The sequence below is a fragment of the Alexandromys fortis genome, unplaced genomic scaffold, assembly GCF_014885135.2.
Source record: "Alexandromys fortis isolate MF-2015 unplaced genomic scaffold, M_Fortis_MF-2015_v1.1 scaffold_6, whole genome shotgun sequence".
NCBI lineage: Eukaryota > Metazoa > Chordata > Mammalia > Rodentia > Cricetidae > Alexandromys > Alexandromys fortis.
In genome coordinates this window covers 20,603,951-20,625,345 of record NW_026067902.1, presented here as the reverse complement: position 1 = coordinate 20,625,345, position 21,395 = coordinate 20,603,951, and the positions used below count along the sequence as shown (strand labels likewise).

The 21,395-nt window shown below is 45.6% G+C and overlaps 1 protein-coding gene across 1 annotated transcript in view; it reads right to left on the bottom strand.

Annotated features, from left to right (window-relative positions):
- Fsip1 (fibrous sheath interacting protein 1) overlaps window positions 1–6,652 on the bottom strand; it is a 115,963-nt gene extending 109,311 nt beyond the window's left edge. The window contains exons 1-3 of the mRNA XM_050134009.1: window positions 6,258–6,652; window positions 2,567–2,699; window positions 1,267–1,447 (exon numbers count right to left, since the gene is read on the bottom strand). Of these exons, the coding sequence (XP_049989966.1) occupies window positions 1,267–1,447; window positions 2,567–2,698 (313 nt within the window). The 5' untranslated portion in view covers window position 2,699; window positions 6,258–6,652. The remainder of the gene's footprint in view (window positions 1–1,266; window positions 1,448–2,566; window positions 2,700–6,257) is intronic.
- Window positions 6,653–21,395: the final 14,743 nt, after the last annotated feature.

The window sequence follows — 21,395 nt, the reverse complement described above, 5'->3', positions numbered from 1 at the left end:
TTGCCCAATGGGCACAATGCAAAGTGATTTACTCATATGCCCTGGCCAGTCTCATGCAGCCCAATGCATTCTCTCTTCCTTTTGATTAGTAAACTGAGGCAAATTTGTATCTGAATTACATGCATATTCAAAGTGTTCTAACTAGTAAACAAACGGTAAGCTCCACCCACATGTGTCTGACTCCCATAGTGCGAGCACTTAGCTACCAGCTACCCCCTCAGTTACCCCCTGTGAAAACTGACAAACTCGAAATGGGCGCCAATGCTCCAGTACTAAGTCTTAGAATTCCCAGGTCAGATCATTCGAAAAGGAGCATCATGCTAAGTAAGAGCCCAGAGTCAGTGATGTTTGCCTATAATGTACATCTCTACTTTTTTAAGAGAAAAAGAGGGAAGACATCAAAAGAGAACATCAACCTATAAAGAGGTTACTAAGATGATGCTGTTTGCAAACTTCAAATACAATAGCTTCTAGTTTAATTCCCAGCTACCAGTCCTGGCATTCCCAGGCTCACTGTCCACAGTTAGTTCATATGCCAGGTCGTATTTTGAACAAACTCACACAATATGAAAAAGTATATAAAGAGATGCTGGGCACAGCCAGTTAGGTAATTTCAGCAACCCTGTTAGCTGTGTAACAACTGCAGCCCCGTACAGTTTGGTGCCAGGGTCTGGACTGGCAGTTCAGCCCAAGCAGCCGACTCACCATTACTTCTGGATCATCACTCCCAGAACATTTTACCAGGGCAGGAGGCCAAAATGCAGGTGGCACCTCAGTGTGGGATGAAAATGGTGTTCACCTTCCAGGGTCTCTGCGAGAGTCTCGGAGACACCCACGTCCCCAGAGGTCTGCACCTCACAACTGAGAACTGCTGTTCTAACTCAGTCTGACCAGAATTAGTTCAATATCATGAGAAAAAGAGCTCCTAAGACATCAGGATCAGTCATCATCACTGGGGTTACCCTTAACGGTACTTAGAAATGGCCTAACACAGCATCAAAACTGACCTGTGAACCACGCCATACAATACAGAAATACTCCCCTTTAATGAATGTAATATGAGCAAAATAATAATAATCTTATCAAGTAACATGCTTTGTTATATTTCTAAATGTATTTAAAGACTAAAAAACATGATTAATTTCTTACCAAAAGCATGTTTCCTTTTTGGTTTATTGCTTATACTTAGCTGAAAAAGTATAGTTCTAATATTTTAAATACAGTATCTGCGATTATCATCAGCCAATCACCCAGCGATCACCCCACCTGAAGGCTCGGGGACCATCGGTTGAGCCAAGTCCAGGTCTTCATCTGAGCCCTCTCTGGCTGGGTCTGTGCGCTCAGAGTCGTCTGCCCACTTACAGTCATGACTATTTCTTCTTCCTTCCACACTACTACTGGATGAGCGGCCCTCCTTATTAGAATTCAACTTGTTGGCCATGTCAATCTGAAAATCATTTTCAACAAAAGAATTTCCAAATTACAATACTCATACTCAAAGACACTTAAAAGGATAATACGTTTTCTTAAAACTTCACATACCGTAGCCTTTAACATTAATGAAAGCCCTATGGAGATGTGTAAATACCCACACCAGCACTGGAGTTCTAGAAACGTTAATGAAGTGCAACTTCACTGAAAATTAAATTGATACCATTGCCCCCCCCACCTTAAGTAATAATTGGAAGAATTGAGACTGGCCCCAAAGAGCCTTGTTCAGGAGCCAGGAGCACTGCTCCCCGCTGTCCACAGCAGCAGCCCCGTCCCCTGGCCCGATGCCGAGCGAGCTGAAGGACTCAGAAGTGGTTCTGAATTGTGAATGAGATGTGTTTCTAATGAGAGTCTTCTAATGAGACGCACATGCTGGGTGAACCCCAGTCTCCTATTTTATTTCCACTCCCAGCCCCCCAGCCTCAGCCGCTGGGAGGGACCCACATGTGGGACATGCCACCACAGTGACGGGCAGCCCTAGGACCACTCTCAAGGGCAAAAGGGACTCTAAGAATAAACGGACAAGTGCACAACACAGGGTCTCTTCATAACACAGGGTCTCTTCATAACAAGGTCTCTGTTGTTAGGCACTGTGGCCAGCAGGTTAGCAGGCCAAAAGCTTTGGGGAGTTCTCCTGTCTCCAACACGCCCCCACCTCACCACAGACACACTGGACGTACAGATGTACACTGGCATACCCAGATTTATGTGGTTCTGGGGGCTCAAGCTCAGGTTCTCACAGTACGCGGCAAGCAGTTTACCTGAACCATCTATTTTTAAATACTAAGCCATTTTCATAGTAAATGTCAGTGGGTGTATATTAGATACCGGAATACAAAGTTTCCCTATGAAGTCAAACAACACACAAAAAGTTTAACACAGATTCTAAGAAAGCATACCCAAAAATAAAGAAGGTAGTGGGGAGGAGGAGAAAAGAACTTAGCATGCACATCCTGAACAATCTACGGAAAAGTCAGGAACCTGGGAATACCGTCTGAAGACAAAATGGGAGTCAAGCTTGGTCTCTTCAATTGTTGTGGCAGACAGCTTGATTCCTTTCCAAATGGAAGATTACCTTGAAGGCCCCTGGTTCTGGCGAGAGCACCTCCAGAGACGCATTGGAACTTCTGCTGCCAGAACGTGATCGTGAACTTGAGGCTGGTTTTGAAATTCCATCTAGGTTTCCTTTTATAATATCCATTGACATCCTAAACCAAGCCAAAAGAATTAAGAAGCAAGTGACTTAGAAGTCAAAATGTCTCCTTGATCAGTCTAGGCTTCCAGACAATGACTCAGAACATATTCACTACCACAGTCACACACGTAAGCAAGCACTCCTCAGTGTCATCAAGGGAATCTTAGTACATGGATTATGTATCAGGTACCGACAGCAGATAAAGCGGGATGTAGATGTGAACGCTGTCTCACTGTCTTGATGCAGGAAAACAAAAACAAAAATGTGCTACCTTGCTCTTCCGCAGGAGAACACTCCAAGGACACCTCTCTAACCCTAACCCCCTGAATCATAAGGACTTGCTAAGGCCTCCCGCCTGCCTCCATCTGGGCTCGCCCTCCTTCCAGCCTTTCCTGCTCCAGATAGGTCACATTTTTTGGAGCGCTTTCCTCCACAGCACAGCCCTCATTTAATCAGCTCCCCGCTCCTGAAGTCCGCAGTTTTGCTTCTGACTGACACAAGAGAATCAAACTTGCAGCCTTTATTACAGGACAGACTTGCATTATCTGGTTGTGCTTTGTCAACCGCCTCCTTAACCACTTTGCACGAGACTCTCCACAGGCTGTCTTCATCATCGCCGCTGTATGTCTACTGGAAGTAAGACTAGCTCACCTGGCTTCAACTAGTGGGAGAAGACAAACCCTTCCAAACCATGCCCTTGATAACGACCCTTACAGATCCGCTGGGGATAGGGGAACAATATCATGCTGGAAACCAGAAGAAACTGAAAATCCCGCTCAAATATGAATGGATATGTAGGCACTAAGACTGCAATGTCCCTCCTCGTCCTACAAAACTGCCTTTCATTCAGTGTGTGAGCCGCAGACTCAGAGTCCAAAGAGGCTCGGCACACCAAAGGAAGCTCCGACAGTGACGAGCTGAAGCTGCTCTCGGGCTCACTGAGGAATGACATGGCCTGGCCTCCAGCTGCCCCATGTGCCACTGCTGCTGACTGCAGAGAACAGTTGGCCAACCCTTCCCACTCAGCAACTGAAAGGTATTGATGTCAATATTATTCACACGGTGTAAAAGGGCCGGGGCTCGCTCAGGAAGGGCCTGACATGGTTACTGTGGGATGATGGATCACCCTGGCCCCGTCACGTCTCCACCGAAAAGCATAAGTCACTAAAAGGCCAAATGTCTTCTCCATGCCCTTAGCAGCCTGGGAGGAGCGGGGAGCGGAAGCATGTGGCAGAGCCAATATGATACACATCCAAAAAAGGCCAGGGCACAGGGACCCAGCCGTGTCGTGGATCAGTTAAAAGACCCCAGAAATCTTTCCATTTGCTTCAAAATCTGCTCTGTTACTATTATGTTCCCTCCCAAGCATATCAAATTAAATAAATCATGGTTCACAGAAAATGTAACTGACACAGACTGTCTGTGTATTTCACCATCTGGAAAAGAAGTCAGAATAAAGACCATTGTTCTGAGAGCTTATAGATGTATTGTGTGTTTAAGGAACCACTTGTCACACAGAAATCCCCAGTGAAAAATGAAGAGGTGGACAAGAAAGCAACCAAACAGTGTGTGCTTAGTTATATACTTAGTGTACTGAGTATGGATTTAACCAATATCATGCCTTCACTGAGTGTATGGGGGTGGGGAACAGTATCCAAAAGGATGGGTGTAGAAGATCTATTATAATAGGAAATTGGAGAGGATATCCAAAAATTGATAAAGCCAAAACAAGAGTTAATTAAGAGTTCAAGATGGCTGCCTCCAGAGGCTGTGACCGGGAATTCTCTATTCCACTTCACAGTTTAACACTTGGGCCATATTATTTTGGTAAAAGCAAAAGCTATTGCTAAAAGTAATATATAGTTGGCAAAGAAATCACTGATGTGCTAAGCCATGTGTGGTGGTTTGAATGTGAACACCCCTAGAAGCTCCTCTGTTGAGCTACTTGGTCCACAATTGGTAGAAATGTTTGGGAAGAATTAGGAGGCATGGCCTTATTGGAGGAGGTGTTTTGCGAGAGAGGGGGCACCTTTGAGGTTTCAATAAACTCTCGTCATTCCCTCTTAGCTCTCTCTGCCTTCTACTTTCAGACCAAGACGTGGCTCGCAGCTGTTCCTGTTGCCATGCCTTTGCTCTGCCATCATGGGCTCGAACCTTCTGAGCCTGTAAGTCCATTGAAGGCTTTCTTTTACAAGTTGCCTTGGTCATGGTTCTTTGTCACAGTAACAGAAAAGTAACTAAGACAGAAGCTGGTACCAAGGAATGGATTATTTCTGGGACAGGTCTGACTATACTGTGTTTTAGGGGAACTGGAAGACTCCGGGACTCTAGACTAGGAAAATCACTGAACTTTGTAAGCGGAGCTTACCTGGCCATCCTAGCAGGAGGGAGGAAGACAAAGGGCTGAGAGCATGTAGTCTGTGGAGGCCCACAAACCTCCAGAGCTTCTAGGGGGAACAGTACTAGCCAACTGGGCCACAGCACATTCTTAGCATGTGCAAGATGTGGATGCTTTCTGCCTTTGTCCTAAACATTTGCTTATGGCAACATTGAAAAGCAATGGATTAGTTTCCTTGGCAGGAGAGATTTCAGGACAGTCTAATATTGTTTGTCATGTGGTTATTAGTAATCACTCTTTTTTTCTTTTTCTTTTTTTTTTTTTCAAGACAGGGTTTCTCTGTGGTTTTGGAGCCTGTCCTGGAACTAGCTCTTGTAGACCAGGCTGGTCTCGAACTCACAGAGATCCTCCTGCCTCTGCCTCCCAAGTGCTGGGATTAAAGGCGTGCCCACCACCGCCTGGCTAGTAATCACTCTTATGCAGGTCTACTGTGAAAAGAGCAACTGGTACGAACAGAGTTTTTGTTCCAGACATTTCCTTCTTTAAAGATACACAATGCACATTTTCTTAGGGTATTAAAAGAATCAAAATTAAAATATTAGACACCTTATGATAGTCAGTGAAGTAGATATGCGACCAGGTTCTAATGGTGGCAAATAGCTGCTCATACATGCCAATGTTTTATACCATTTTTTGATCAGCTCATGTAGTTAGCACATGATCTTCTCTGATGAGGTAAAACCGCCCGTTTCCCTAGATTGATCTGTTGCCAATCTGGTTGTCTGAAAAGCCTTTTCATATTCTCCAGCCTGACAGATGTTCAGAGGTTTGGTTTACGTTTCTTCCATCATAGGAAAAGCGGAGTTCCCGGCCAATGTCTACCAGCCCTCTTCCTATTTTCACTTTTTTTCTGCGTCATGACGATGTGCGGTTTACAGTCTGAGTTACTGACTAGTTCTCTAGACCTCAGTGGCAAGAAGGTTCAGAAAGATGGACTAACGCAAAGGGTTTCCAGCTGAGACCGTGATTTCCATGAGACTCCACAGTCCCTCCCAGACATAGCCACGCCCCTGTAGCCACGCCCTGCTATGGCCTGGGAGGACAGGCCACACCCACCGCGACAGCCCCGCCCCTGGGCACCGAGTCCGCCCTCTGCCCCTAGTGGAGGCCCGACAGGACTCCGCCCGTCCGCACAGCTACCGACCTCTGCCCGTGGTCCGTGCGGTCCCTCACCTTCCCGTTGGGGACGAAGGCTAGACGCCTAGGCACTAACTGGCGCCGCTGACATCCAAGCGTCATCCACTTCCCCTCGAAGGGGACGGGTCTTTCCCGCCACCACCACCTCTGTGGAGATGAAAGACGCCGCGGTCCCAAGCCCGCTGCCTCGAAGAACGCTGTTGCCCTGGCAACTAGAAGCGCGCGCTCTCGGTCTCGCGAGAGGTGTAAAGGGCTGTCCCGTCGGAGAGGGGCACTGGGGACCGGAAAGCGCAAGGAAGATTGCTGAAGCGGTGGGGGTAGAGGTTGTGAGACTAAGGCCGCCTATAACCTTTACTGAATGTTCTCGGTGAGGAATGGTTTGTTCCTATTTAGGCTGGACTCCGGAACGAGGATCCCGCTGTTCACGTGGCTCTGACCGGCCCCTCGGATGTCCTACAAGTCAGTTGTCCTCTTAGATCTCAGTTACCTCCCGTATCGCTGTCATCTCCTCCTTGCAAAACTGATGTGCAACTCAGAGATGTCGTACGTGAAAGTCTTGTCAAATTCGGACACCTGTGTGTGTGTGCGTGCGTGCGTGTGTGTGTTTTGTAAGGACTGGGCTGCAGTAAAATATAAAGGATTATCATGGCTTTATACGCCTTAATAATTACTCATAATCCCTCTGTGCGCAGTGCATAAGGACTCGCTGCCTGGATCACCAAACTGATGTTCTTTCTTCATCCCCGGGACTTTGCAACACCTGTTGTGTTCCGGTCTGAATAGCCCTTGATTGTTCACAAGGTGTTTTTACGCCCAGCGCCCCCTAATCCTCCCGCCTTTGGACAAGTACAGTATTTCTTCAACCTTTTTCATCAGAACAAATGAGTATAAATTAAGTTGCCCAAAGAGCACAGCTGTAATCTAAAATAGAACAGGGTGTAAAAATCTGGCCGTAAATGCCATCTGTGTGCTACTGGTCCACTTGATATCTGCAGGTCAGACATCTCTCCTGAACCCCATTCCTTTATCGGACCTCAGTAACTCATGACCCCTCAGCTGTATGAGAACCTTCTCAAACTTAGCAGATCAAAAAAAAAAAAAAAATCAAGCCACTTTTCCATAGTCTCCTCTCTCCGCTCCAGCCCATCCTCCCAGGCTCAACTCAACAACTTTGGCACTGAGTCTCCGATTCTTCCTCGCACGTGTGTTATAAATGTTGTTACTGGTCTTCATTCAAATGTATCAGAATCCAAAGGCTTCTCACACCTGCAGGGTTCCCACTTTCACCTAACTGTTTGCAATAATCTACCTGTAGTGTCTTTGGTTCAACCTCCCCCCCACACCTTGCATCTTGCACCTTCTATATACTGGAAGCACAGTATCCTACAGTATGTTCAGAACCTCCGTCCTTGGCTCCGTGTTCCCCATGACTCTCCTTTTCTCAGAATCCTTACACTGACCGCAGGTCCTGATGATCAAACTGTTACATCACTGCCCTCCAGTCTTGCTGTCTCTTCCCGATAAATGTTGCCCCAGCCTCTGTTGCCCTAGTCTTCACTGTTAATGCTTCCACTGGACTGCTCAGGAAATTTATGTTTTTCCAAATCCCCCTTTTCTTAAAGTTTGGAGATCCAAAACAACGAAGAAAATATTCTGCTTCTGGATGAGAATTAACCATTAGCAGCCTGCATAGAGATGTAACCGAAGGAATCCAGGGCACCACTGCCAAAGCAAGAGCAGAAATTATGACGCTAAGTCACAAGTTGGGGTCCCCACTTTCTGGAACCCAGGTGGAAACACCCAGGAGGGGCATGCAGTTTCGTCTGTCCATCTTTCTTAGAGCTGATATGGATTTGGGCCCTGCCTGTGCCAGCAGGGAGTCACTTTTAGTGTTGTCTGTTCTCTCTCTCTCTCTCTCTCTCTCTCTGTGTGTGTGTGTGTGTGTGTGTGTGTGTGTGTAGCCCAGACTGTTCTGGAACTTGCCACCCTTCTGCCTAGGCTTCTTGAGTACTAGAACTATAAGTCTGTATCACGACACCCAACTCGCACTGAATCATTCTTGGCAATAAAATAACATTAGGAAGCTGATACCATTGTATGCATTATAAAAATTCTATAAACAATGTTTCAAGAAATAAAAATGGGCCAGGGAGACAGCTCAGCAAGTAGAGGCATTTGCTATGCATGCCTGGAAGCCAGAATTCAAGCCACAGAACCCATGTAAAGGTAGGAGAAGAGACCCAACTCACACAGCTTCTGCTGACCTCCACATGGGCATCATGGCACATATGCATACACACATACATATACACATATATATATACATACATATATATTTATATACACATATACATTTTTAAAAAGAACAAAGAAATAATGAGTTTGGGATTCAAAATATTGGGATTCCTTGCCTTCACAATTCCCAATACATGGTATTGACTAGTAGATTAACATGCTATATGAAAAACTGATTAACCAGACTGGGCATGTCCCTCACTGGAAGGTGAGAGGCCCTGTGTGTGAGCCATGGAAGTACCAAAAGCAAGGACAAAGATGTAGCTAAGGTTGCCTGTCTAAAGTGGAGTCCAGATACGGGGAGAAGACTGCCCATCTGCTAACAGCCAGACACAAAATGGCCCAGCCGAGCTGGGTAAGCAGCTAAAAACAGTGTCCACAGTGCCTTCAGCATTTCTCACCTGGACTTGCCTAGTTAGCTAACTAATCAAAATGCCTCACCAATTAACTACAAACTACAACAAACAAACAAAAACACCTCACCTGTGCTCACCTTAACAGACACTGCTCAGGGACAACCTGGTTCTGTAGGCCTAAACTATAATTCTGTATCCTCTGTTCCCCTCAAAGATGCTACAACCTTTGGCCTTGGTATCAGTTGTCTCTTAGTTACTATTTTATTATTCAAATACTACTTAGTAATGGTCTCTGCATTTTCCAGAACTTGAATATAATTTATAATTCTTCCAAACTCATCTAAATTTAATAATTTGGATTTGGGCGTTTCTTTCTTTGTATTTTGGTGTTGTCCTTGTGGGGGTGCTGGAGATGGAGATACAGCTTTGTTTTCTTTACACATACAAAGAGGCAAGCATTTAACCTCTGAGCAGTATTCCCAGCCCTAACAGTTCTTATTGTTTGAACACATGTTTTGGGGATCATAATGGTAAGAATACAAAAGTTGGAGGTATTTTAAGAGTAATTTAATTGCAGAACCTGTACTTAGTCTGTGTGTGCTTAGCCTGCTTTGACACCAGCACCAAAGGAAAAATGAAGACCTTGTAGTTCCAATTTCCTGTCTCTCCATGGGAAAGTTCAGTATTTGTCAGGGCTTAGAAACACAACTTGTCTCTCCAACACACACACACACACAGAGATACAGAGAAAGAGAGAGAGAGAGAGAGAGAGAGAGAGAGAGAGAGAGAGAGAGAGCAGTGAGCCTGCTTCTGCGGACACACACACACACACACACACACACACACACAAACACATACATACCAGCTCCCTAGTTCCTCTACCTGGAATACAGCTGTCTTTATGGTTTGCTTCCTGAGAAGGCCCTGGCCCCCCAAGACATAATCATCTAAAATCACACTTTGAACGAACTTACAAAGAAGAAAGATTTATTTGGGACCATGCATTTGGCGTTTTCAGTTCATGGTCACTTGGCCCTTTCTTTTTGGGCTTTGGCAGCACAGTCTATCGTGGAGAAAGCACTGGTGAGACGGGCCAGCTTTCCTGATGACAGCGAGAAGCGAAGACAGGAGACTGTCCCTTCCTCCCCCGTCACCTAACTATCCCATGCAACTGCCTCACAAAAAGGCTGCAGCATCTCCCAATAGCAGCACAGGCTGGCAACAGCCATTGGCACCATTAGGGGACAGTTATCCAAATGATGACACTGAGTTTTTAAATGTTTTAATAAAGAGGAAGGGCTGGAGAGATGCCTCAGAGGTTATGAGCACTGGCTGCTCTTCAAGATGGCTGGGGTTCAGTCCTCAGCATCCATATGGTGGCTTATGTAACACTACTAATAAAAACACAGAGGCAGATATTGGGGTTCAAGCTGAAAGATTAGAGAAACAAAGCAGCCAACCACTAGAGAGCTCTTACCTCTATGAAACCTTCAGACTGAAAGGAGAGCGAGTTCCTGTCTCATCCTGCCTCATATTCCTCTCTAGAGCTGGGATTAAAGGTGTGCACAACTGCCCGGTGGCCTCCATGGCTAGCTAGTGTGGCTGCTGGGATTAAAGGTGTGGCCACCACTGTCCGGCCTTTATGGCTGACTAGTGTGGCTAGCTTTGCACTCTGATCTTCAGGCAAGGTTTATTTGTTAGATCATAAACAAAGTATCACTATTAGGCTTACAACAGTCTGTGGGATCTGATGCCCTCTCTGGCCTCCGCAAGCACTGCACACAAGTAATAGACATACTTGCAGGCAAAACATCCATACACATAAAATAAGAAATGAAAAAACGTTTGTAATAAGGAAGAAAGTAGCATTATTAGGAGTCTAGTATTGAATAGTTGGATAGCCTTAGATAAAGTCACAAATGTTTATGAGCCACCATGTCCGCACTTGGGAAATGAGATGGGGTGGGGTTTGCAGTTCTGGTCCCCGATGCACATTAGATTCACCATTGCATAGACTCCTGACACCAGGGCTGTGCTGAGAACAAAGATGTCAGAAACGGACACCACCTGTTCTACCTTTAATGGTAAATACATCATCCAATGGATGATCTTGATAAAATGCTGATCAGGTCTCTGGTGGGACTGTCACAGGTGCCATCAGGGCTCCTGGACCACAAATTGCTTCTTGATTTCCACATGCCAACACACTGTTCTTTATATGTGTACATGTGCAAGTATGTATACTATGTGAAGGACTATGTAATACACATATGTGTGTGCAAATGCAACCCAGGTGTGCCAATATGGGTGTGGAGGTCAGAGACTGCTGTGGGACAATGGTCTTTTATCCTGTCACTTGTATTATTTTTAATGAAACACTGATTGGCCAGTAGCCAGGCAGGAAGTAGAGGCGGGGCGACAAGAACAGGAGAATTCTGGGAAGAGGAAAGCTCAGTCTGCAGTCATCACCCAGATGCAAAGGAAGCAAGATGAGATGCCCTGTGATAAAGGCACCAAGCCACATGGCTAACACAGACAAGAATTATGGGTTAAGATGTAAGATATAAGAGTTAATAAGAAGCCTGAGCTAATAGGCCAATCGGTTTCTAATTAATGTAGGCCTCTGTGTGTTTCTTTGGGATGAAAGGACCGGGCAGGACAGAAACCTCTGTCAACAAGGGACAATCTCAAGTGTCAGTCTTCACCTTCCACCTGGCTCGAGACAGAATCTCTTTTTCGTCTTTCCACGGCATATGTGAGATTGAGACTGGCTAGCTCGTGAACTTTCTGGAATTTTCCTTTTCTCACCCCTTATCTCCCCAGAGGAGCTCTGGGCTTACAGATGTCTATCACCCCCCTCCAGCTTTTGTGGGGCTTTAGGGATATGAACCCAGGTCCTCACACTCAAGTGCTTTTTCTTTTTTAACCTGCTGAGCCATGATCCCAACCGCTTTCTCCAGTTTTTATATTGGGTGCTTAATGAGGCCCATTAAAATTTGTTCACATTTCTTAGTGATGTGACGGAGAAAGGAAACACGGAATATACAGAGCTCTGAAGACTGCAATGACCCCTGGGGTTTTCCCTTTTTAAACAGTTGCCTGTGGAAATATATGCAACACGAGACTGTATAAACCACATGGAAGCAAATGTGTGCCTCTCACTCCGCAGCCATCCCACACCGAGTCCTTCCTGATCATATTTGCACTAAACAGTCCTGAGGAGTTCGTTTGTCTCTGTATGTCTCCTCACTTTATTTCCCACCGGTTGTTCTCATTTTTGCAAACTGCTCAGAGTCTGTGTGGCCCCTGAGAGCAAACTTTAACAAACTGAAGTTGTTAACGTATTTGTTCCTAATTTTTTTTTGCATATACTTTTGTGTCATATTGAGGGGGTTGCTCTCAAAACAGTTAACGTTCAAAAAGGACAGGAAGTGCCATCTTTTTCTAGCTGTGTTTTCTACAGGTCTGCATCCTGCCGATACTCCCCAGAGAGCGGTGTGCCTGCAGGTGGATTCAGAAAGAGTTTTTGCAGGATGAACGTGCTTGAAGCTGAATTTCCCCTGGTCTGATTCCAGGTTGGGGGACATATGGCAGTGTTGACTTTGAGTCAGATTTTGTTTTTGTTTCCCACTTCTCCCCGCTCTTGACACTTTCCTTCTGAGTGGAGTCAGCTTTGAAGGACTGAGAAAAAGCCCACATTGTGCTCCATCTGGGGCTGCAGCTACCAGATGTAGTGCCCCAATTTCCTCCGTCTTACCATAAGCCTTTTACCAACTGTAACAGTGTGCTGGGAGAGCATCACAGAGCAAACTCTAAAGCCATTTCTTGTGAAGGGGCTATTATTAGTGTGTGCCACAGCGGACTACACCTCCCACGATTCTGTGCTTAGCATTATTGAAAATGACATTTGTGGAATGCTTAGGACTTGTCTGAGATTCTTCATTGTTCGTTTCCCATATCCCCTAGTTAGAATAATTATCGTGCAGATTTATATTTGAGAAGGTGAGCATCAAAAAAAATTAGGTTTGGGGTTCTTCCCCGCCCCCCCCCCCCAGCTCACTTCAGAACCAACCTGCGCTAAGAGTCTAAAAGACTCTCAGCCTGTGCGAAGGTCTAAAGGTGACATTTATTTAGATCCACTAGATGGCGCTGGCTATCTGTTGAAATGACTGCCTCTGCCTTTCAAAGGCTCTTGCTTTCCTTGGATGTTAGGTGTGACTTGAGAGACCACTGGACTGAAATCTCAGGTTCCTTGAACTGTGCTTGGGTGTATCTTTAAATAGCCATTCAAACGGGAGAAGTGAAAATTAGATCTGAAAATAGTAGTAAATATTATAAATAGACAATAGAAACCATTTGATGATTTTAGAAAAACAGGAAATTCTCACTTATTTATATAAAAACAGCAGATGTGCAAAGGGTATGCTTTATTCTACTTCCTCTTTTTTATACTAACTTCCAGCACGTTCTAGTCCAGCATACCCACAGTGCCATCCACATAAGCCAGGGTGAACTGGGAATTAATCATGTCTAAAGAACGCCCGGGTAACGTCTCGTTTTATTCCAAGTAAAATGCCTTTTGGTTGAGTATCTTTTTATGGTATCATTTTTAACAACTAAAACTGAACTAAACCTGCTGCCAGTGGATTCTCAGTGATGCCCGAGGGTCTCGGGGGGGGGGGGTATTTGTCTCACCCTGTAGTGGCATTTCACTTGTGTTTTAATAAATAAAGCTTGCCTGAAGATCAGAGTAAAACAGCCCCACTGGTCAGCCTTACAGATCAGGTAGTGGTAACACACCCCTTTAATCCCAGTAGCCACAGGAGTTGCCTTAGAAGCTGGGCAGAGCAGGCCTTTAATCCTAGCCCTAGGGAGGAATATTAAACTGGAGGAGACAGCTCTCAGACAGTCTCATCCTGAGATTCCTGGAGGCAGGATCGCCATTTCAGACTGAGGTCGAGGTAAGAGCCAGTGGCTGGCTGTTTTGCTTTTCTGAACTTCAGGTTGAACCCCTGTTTCTGATTTTTTATTATAAACCTGACTCTGCAGGTCTGGGTACCACATAGCAGCCTGCATTTTAGCTAGTACTGTAGTGATTCGGGGGCAGCTGGACCCTGCGCCTGTTGGAGAACAGTGATGGGAGTTCATGGTTCAGAGTTCATGGTTCAGAGGGGTGGGTGGTGAGGCCCTGCGCCCACAGAGGTCTGGGAGAGCACCACACTGCCAGAATGTGCGGCTCCTAGAGATGGCTCCCCGGGGCTCTCCAGGGCCTCAGGTACATCCCTCTGAAAACAGAAAGGTAGGAAACAGGAAATGTTTTGCCCCTCCCACTTCCCTCATTCTGCACCTTCTTTCTTCTTCCTGTCCACTGTGGATGCCTACATGGAATCAGGTCCTGGTCAATGGCTTGTTTGGTTTTTCTTCCTTTCTTTCTTTCTTTCTTTCTTTCTTTCTTTCTTTCTTTCTTTTTTTTTTTTTAAGGTTCGATGTTTTTCAATGCTTGTTGTTCCAAAACCATAATGATGCCTTTGGTTTTTCTGTTGTTTTGGTTTTTAAGTGAAAGGAGTTAGGGCATGCATTGTCACGTGACCTTGTTCGGGGGCTGTGACTGTCGAGTGGGGCTTGCCAGATGGTGATGATAACAACTAGCACACATAGGTGCTCACAGATGTGCACTCACCACCATCCCCAACCCCCCCCCCCAACACACACACACGCACACAAAGAAGTAGAGCTGTAAGTTGCAGAGGTTTGTTTCTAAGGGCTTCTATTTTAATTGGTGTGTGTGTGTGTGTGTGTGTGTGTGTGTGTGTGTGTGTAGAAATGAGTATGCATTCGTGCACTTGTGGGTACCGTTAAAGGCTGCGAAAGGTTATTCGGTCCCCCCAGAACTAGAGTTACAGCAGTTGCAAGAAGCTCAATGTGGGAGCTGGGAACTGCACTCAGGTCCCCTGCAAAAGCAATCAGGGCTCTTAGCAATGCCTAGAGATTTGTTTTTAAAAACGAATGAATGAGGCTGGAGAGATGGCTCAGTGGTTAAGAGCACTGCCTGCTTTTCTAAAAGTCCTGAGTTCCCCGGAAACCATATGGTGGCTCACAACCATCTCTGTAGTGAGATCCGGTGCCCTCTTCTGGCCTGCAGGCATGTATGCAGACAGAATACTGTATATACAATATATAAATAAATCTTTTAAAAAGAGAGAGAGAGAAACCACAAATGAAGATGAAGCTATGTTCTGATACCTGCTGTGATTTGGGGCTGGGGAAGAAGATCTTAACTCTGCCCTCAAGAGAGCAGCTGGCCCAGTGCCTCCTTCAGAGAAAGGGACAGATAGACGCCTCTCTTCTCTGAGGGGTCCCCTCGGTGGCACCCTGCTTAACTTCCTCATGTTGCCAGCTCCAGTCATACCACCTGCACAACCCTGTACCTGCACAGTATTAAAGAGTTGCCAGGAACTTCCCAAGGCAAGCTGCAGGTCCCTCACTGAAGCCAGCTGAGACTGCTTGGTGCTGCTCCTGGTATCTCCCCACTGCTGGGGGCGGGCCCATGACACAGCCACTACTGGGGAGAAGATTGATGGTTTCAAGGCAGCCATCAACCCTGTGCTGAAAACCAACATAGGTGCCAGGCCACCTACTGGTAAGCTTGCCTTTGAATCCAAAATGGAACTAACCCCATTGGAATTTTATGTGTTTGTCCCTTGTGTTCCGTAGCTTGCCCTACATATTAAAATACAGCTTGGGTTCTGTGATAGATCTTTGCCTAGTTGCTATGAAAAAAAACACCAGATCAAAGCAACCTAAGGAAAGAAGCGTTGACTTAGTTAGGTTCCTGGTTTGAGGAGATACACTCTATGACGGCAGAGAAGCCTGTGGCAGCTGGAGGGGGAATCAGCTGGTTACATAGCCTTCTTCCCGGTCAGGAAGCCGGGGAAACGAAGGCTGGTGCTCCATAGACCCTCTCCTCTTTGTTCAGGCTGGGAGTGGTGCTCCCTGTAGTCAGGGTACAGCTCCTCACCTGCAGTTAAACCACTGTGGAATTGTCCTCCTTGACAGCCGTAAGAGGTTTCTCTCCTATGAGACTGCCTCTAAACCTGTCATGTTGGCAAACAAGATCAACCATCAATTGTAATTAAATGACGAGACGATATGTTATGGAGAGCTTGGCCCTAGCATAAACTTCTGTACTTGGCACAATATAAAGTTAAGGAAGTGAGAGCAATTAGCGTAGCGTGGTGAGGCTATATGCAAACCAGCCCCGAGGTCTTAAGCAGCCATGCACAGAGATCATTTTTTTCAGGGTAACATCTCCAAAATAAATAATAAGAGAATAGCCACAGAGGCCTGCTCATTAGTCAAGGCCAGGCTGCCCCATCCTGGCATTTTAAACAGCTTGCACTGTCTCTTACGGGTCCCTTTACACAGTTTACATTCAAAATACTGTTTCTCTCTGAACTCACACTGTGTGAAGTAAACTAGGAGCGAGCCGTCCTGATAAATGTTGATTTTGTATTTGAGGCCTTTTGCGTATTTGGTCGGAACTCCTTATTTAATGGAGTCTGCTTTGTTTTCTCTTCATTTTTATCATAACAGACAAACCAGAATTACTATTCTAATTGATGTTTTATGTTCCCGGGACTCAACCTACAAACACACGGAACCACTCTCTACATCTTACATCACTGGACGCCAGGTCTCTTCTCTCTGCCAAGAGCGACATGGCCAGTGGCCAGGCTCTCAACCTTGCGCAATGTTTGTTCCGTTGATACAATAGAGGAGGCTACGCGGGAGAATGGAGGAAGCCAGAGTGTGGGAAGTCCTACGTGAATATGTATTGTTTGACACAGGCACAGCCATGTCAAGGACCCCAAAGCCTCAGAGCCACGAGAATGGCAATGCCCCCCCCGCTCCAGCCCCATCCCTCATCTCCTGGGGAGACGCAGAGGGCTGGCAAAGCTTTCCTCTGATCTGTGTGCAGAAATGGCCACCAGAGTTTCCTCCCTCCTGGATGGTTACTACCCGAAGACTGCTGCCCTACAAAGAATGCTCCTATGGAGATTAGCAAACCCTGCCTCCTTTTTTTATCTGTAGGTGATAACCCACATCCTTGTTGGATGTCCCCAACTAAGACCCTAAACAATAGGGGAGAGGGTGCCCAAACTGGCCTGTTTATAAGAAATATGCCGAGTTTCTGGGGTACTTTGGTTTCTCCAGCAGAGGCATTGCCAGGCCACACAATCCCAGCTTCTCTGTGTGTCTGTGTGTTTGTTGTTCATTCTCTTGTCGCTCCCGTCTGGAGTCATGCTGAATGCAGCAGATAGAGATGTTTCTTTCATTACTTCAGCCTGGAGACACTGTGATTCTCCGCTTTTTTAGAAATAGCCCCCAAATGAAAAGACATTCACACCAACATAAGAAGTACCTGTTCAGCAAGCCAGGCAAGAAGAAAGAGCGAGGCAGTGGTAAGAGCCACCCGTCATTCTTGTCTCCTGCAATCATCTAAAAAGGAATTAAGCAAAACAAAGCCACAAGGGTATTCATGGAGCGCGAGTTAGCAGACTGGATTAAAGATTGCCTTGTGTTTATGAGCCTGTTTCTGTGATCCACCTTTATTACCGATTCTGGAAGAGCAAGCCTCTTCTCGCTTCTGGCTCCTTTTTCAAATCAAGGGATGATAATGCCTAGAATGCTTCTCTGTTCTGTAGAGATTGAGAAAGTAAAACGTGGTTTTTAAAGGTATGTATTTATTTAGTGCACATGTGGAAGTCAGCAGCCATCTTGTGATGGAAGTCAGCTCTCTCCTTCCACCATGTGGGTTCTAGGGATCGAATTCAGGGTACCTGGCTTGGTTGCACGCACCCTTCTCTGCTGAGCCATCTCACTTGCCAGGGAAAGTACAATATTTTGGAGATGCCCATGTTGACGTTCAATGTGCCGTGAGAATTGCTGTTGAGGCGAATTGTACCAGGGGTAAGCTTCAAACATTGAACATCAAAAGCTCAGTTATCTTACATACCCAGCTATGATGATGGAACTTTTGAAAATTGCCAGAGTGTTCCTAATGAATCTAGATGTCATGAGACTGCCCCGAGTTCCAGGGAATTTTACGCATGGGCAGCCCACTCACACTCCTGCGTTATGTGTCTCTCATTCTCTGGTCATGTGTTTTGAGGTGAGTCCTGCAAGCTATTTCCGTGCAAGTTGAACCTTACATGACTCTCTCTAATCATGCCGAGATTCCAAGGAAAGAGCAGTTAAATGATTGCACAAATCCTTTCCATCTGCTCCCCTCCTTCATTTTAGGTAAAAAGCGGCAGGAGTCAGGGCTCTTCTGGTTATAAACTGTAGGATAGCCATTTACTGGTCCCCCAGTAACTAGCAAGGAGAAATAAAACCCACCTTAGGAAAAGGTTTATTATCTCTTGTATCTGCTATCTACTGAGTGACTTAAACTTCAGGGTGATAAAACACTTAACAGCATTGGTTCCCACTCCGCACATCTTTCTCAGAGATTATGTATTTTCAGAGGGTCATAAATTCTGATCCACGGTCTTGAGCGAAGTTATGGTGATGGATAAGAGTTATAGGTACTCTTATGGTGATGTCTTCTTCCTGTGAAATCACAGGGCTGGTGGATGGCTAGGCTCGGGTCCTCTGAATTTTAAGTGCTGTGACTATATGCAGTAAATGGTCATTTTATGGAGAAAGAATTTTGCTGGATTTTTAAAATAACCCATCAATCAAAACTGCTCTCCATGAAATCTAATTTTCACTTTCCTCCTGGGATTATGGCCAGCGCATGATCATTTACCGACCCCTCTCATGGCTGCTTTCTCCCCTGATATATCTAGAGAGCAAGGACCGTAACCCAAACACTTCGCCCTGAACTATATTGGTATTATTAAATTTAGTAGTATTTACTGTCATAAATGACTAACTCTTGACAATATTTTATATATTGGCAACAAAGAGCATTACATGTCCCTCAGAAATGTGGGTGACGGTGAGTGATTTGATGGCAGGGGCCCTTAAATTCAACTAAGTCTAAATTGGATGCAGAGTTAGCAAGGAGGCCCAGAGACATGAGACAATGCCTCTGAGGGATCTCAGCAGAGCCAGACAGCTACTTTAAGATACCAATTCTAAATCAAACGCCTCCGCCTCCACCGCAGCATCGGGAGGCTGGCGGAAGTTCAGAAAATGACACCGTGAGAAACAGCTGCCAGGCATTAAGGATTTTAATCTAGTCCCCAGCAGCGTTTAATAAAATGTGCCAATTAGGTATTCAAAAAATAGTGATGATAAGGATAGACAATGATTATCACCAGTGCTTTGGAGGGTGCCAGCGGAAGAATGGGCGCTAATGCCTGCCTACCGTTTTTAGCTGCCTCGAACTTGCTTCGCCTCTCAGGGCTAATCACAGCCATCTGTGCCTCCCGTTCCCATCCATGAAACAGAGATCGTATCGCTGCCCACGGAAAGTCTGCGGGCTTGCTTTACTGCTCTCTGGTGAGATGTCATATATAAATACAAAGCAGGCGATAATAAGCGGAATACTAGGAATACTACTGAGGGAACACGCTTCAAGGCAGGGGTCATAAATTAAAATTAATTAAGGACTTCCAAATACTATTCTAATGACTTGGAGCGGTTGATGCAAATGCACCTATATTGCATTCACTTCAGGTGCTGTAAGAAAATAGCATAAATTACTAATAAAGAAATGAGCGCCAGGGTGCTTTGGCTCCTTACAGTCTATTTGCATTTTTTCCAGAATATTATAAATTATTATGAAATATTATATAAACTGATTTCTGAAGCCCATTAGCATTATTTAAAGTTAAGCTTACTTTAACAAAGTAGCAGTTGTCCCAAAAGACTGGGACCCCCCCCCCAAAAAATAAAACCAAAAAAAAGAAATTTTTTTCTCCCTGGTCATCCAGAAGATACAAGGCGGGAATTGCCTTGTTCATACAGCAAAACCAAAGGCACTGTGTCTTCGGTTTCCTTTAATGAGACATCAGGGTCTTCCTTGGTTCAGTCGAACAGTGAACTCCAAAATCCAGACGTTCTTGAACAATAGTTTTCATTTTTATGAAATATATGTAGATGGATTTCCATTGCAACTAGAAAGCTTTAGAACAAATCAAACGAAGGGTTCCCGAGATGAGGGCCTGCTGTCACCTGAGCTGTGCCTGCTGGCCCTTACATACCACTGCAGGTCTAAATTCTATATTCCACTCCTAACCAGCCCATCTTCCACCAGGAAGGCTTCACCACTGCCCCCGTGGGCTGTTATTTCTTATTTATTTATTCGTTCGTCTATCATTAATTCATTTAAATTTGACAGCAAAGGCTCCTTAGGGCTCAGAACATGAATAACTATGGAGGTTTTCATAAGTCGTGTTGGAGATCACAGATTCATATTTATGAAAGGCCCTGGGACTTTCCTCTCCTACTTAACTAACGGATGCCCTCGGCACAGATGAGGGACAACACTGTAGGAACCTAAAGCAGAACATCGCAGCTCCCCAAGCATTGTTCCTGGAGAATCGGCTCATTTCCATTTACTCTAAAAGCTTCCCACGCGGAGGCTTTAGAAGCTGCCCTGGGAGCCAGCACTGACCTCAATTCCTGACTTAGTCACACGTTCCCCCTCATACTTACCATGATGCATTGCTCTTTGGACGCAGAACTCTAACAAAGCACATCAGTTGTGGCATCCGCCTGTGAAAATTTTGCACCTATTTGAGGGAGGTGAACCACTTCGTCACAGTGTGAACTACACACTGGTCAGTGTGTCAATAGACGTCAATCTGAAAGAATCAGTCAGTGGCTATGGGGAGGAAGGTGCCCTTTTCTCCCGCAGTGTAACGGCTGGTAAGGTGCCTGTGCTCCAGTATATAATCCCCCCGCCCACGCTCATGCAGACAACCCTAATTAAACTCGGTGGGTCAAAAAATAAATAGATAAAAAGACATGAAAGTAGGAGGGGCCTAGTTGGGAGGAAGCAGTTAGCAGGAGTCAAGGGGCACGGGGTGAATATGATCACGGCGCACTATATATATGTATGAAAATTTCAAAACGTTTAAGATGCAGTTAAAACTATGATCCTATCCTTCATGAAAGCCTTCATAAAATTAACCCTTTCCCCTCAGAACGTATCAGGTCTGCAATGCATGTCAAACCCCCAAGCTCCAGGCATGGGTGTGCCACAGCTGAGCATCACAGAGCCAGGGCAATGAGGGGACTTCTCTCCAGTGCGGCAGGACATGAGTCCCCTTTCTGTAGCTAGGCCACCTGGTGAGTTTGTGACTCCTGCCACTCTCTGCATGTTCTGTCCCCCTTCTGTGTCACTGTGATACTAGGTTATATGCCTTTGTTTTCAGAGATGACTTCTGGATGCTCTAAAGAAACACTCTGGCAAGCTGGAGAGATGACTCAATGGTTAAGAGCACTGGCTGCTCTTCCAGAGGTCCTGAGTTCAATTCCCAGCAACCACATGGTGGCTCACAACCATCTG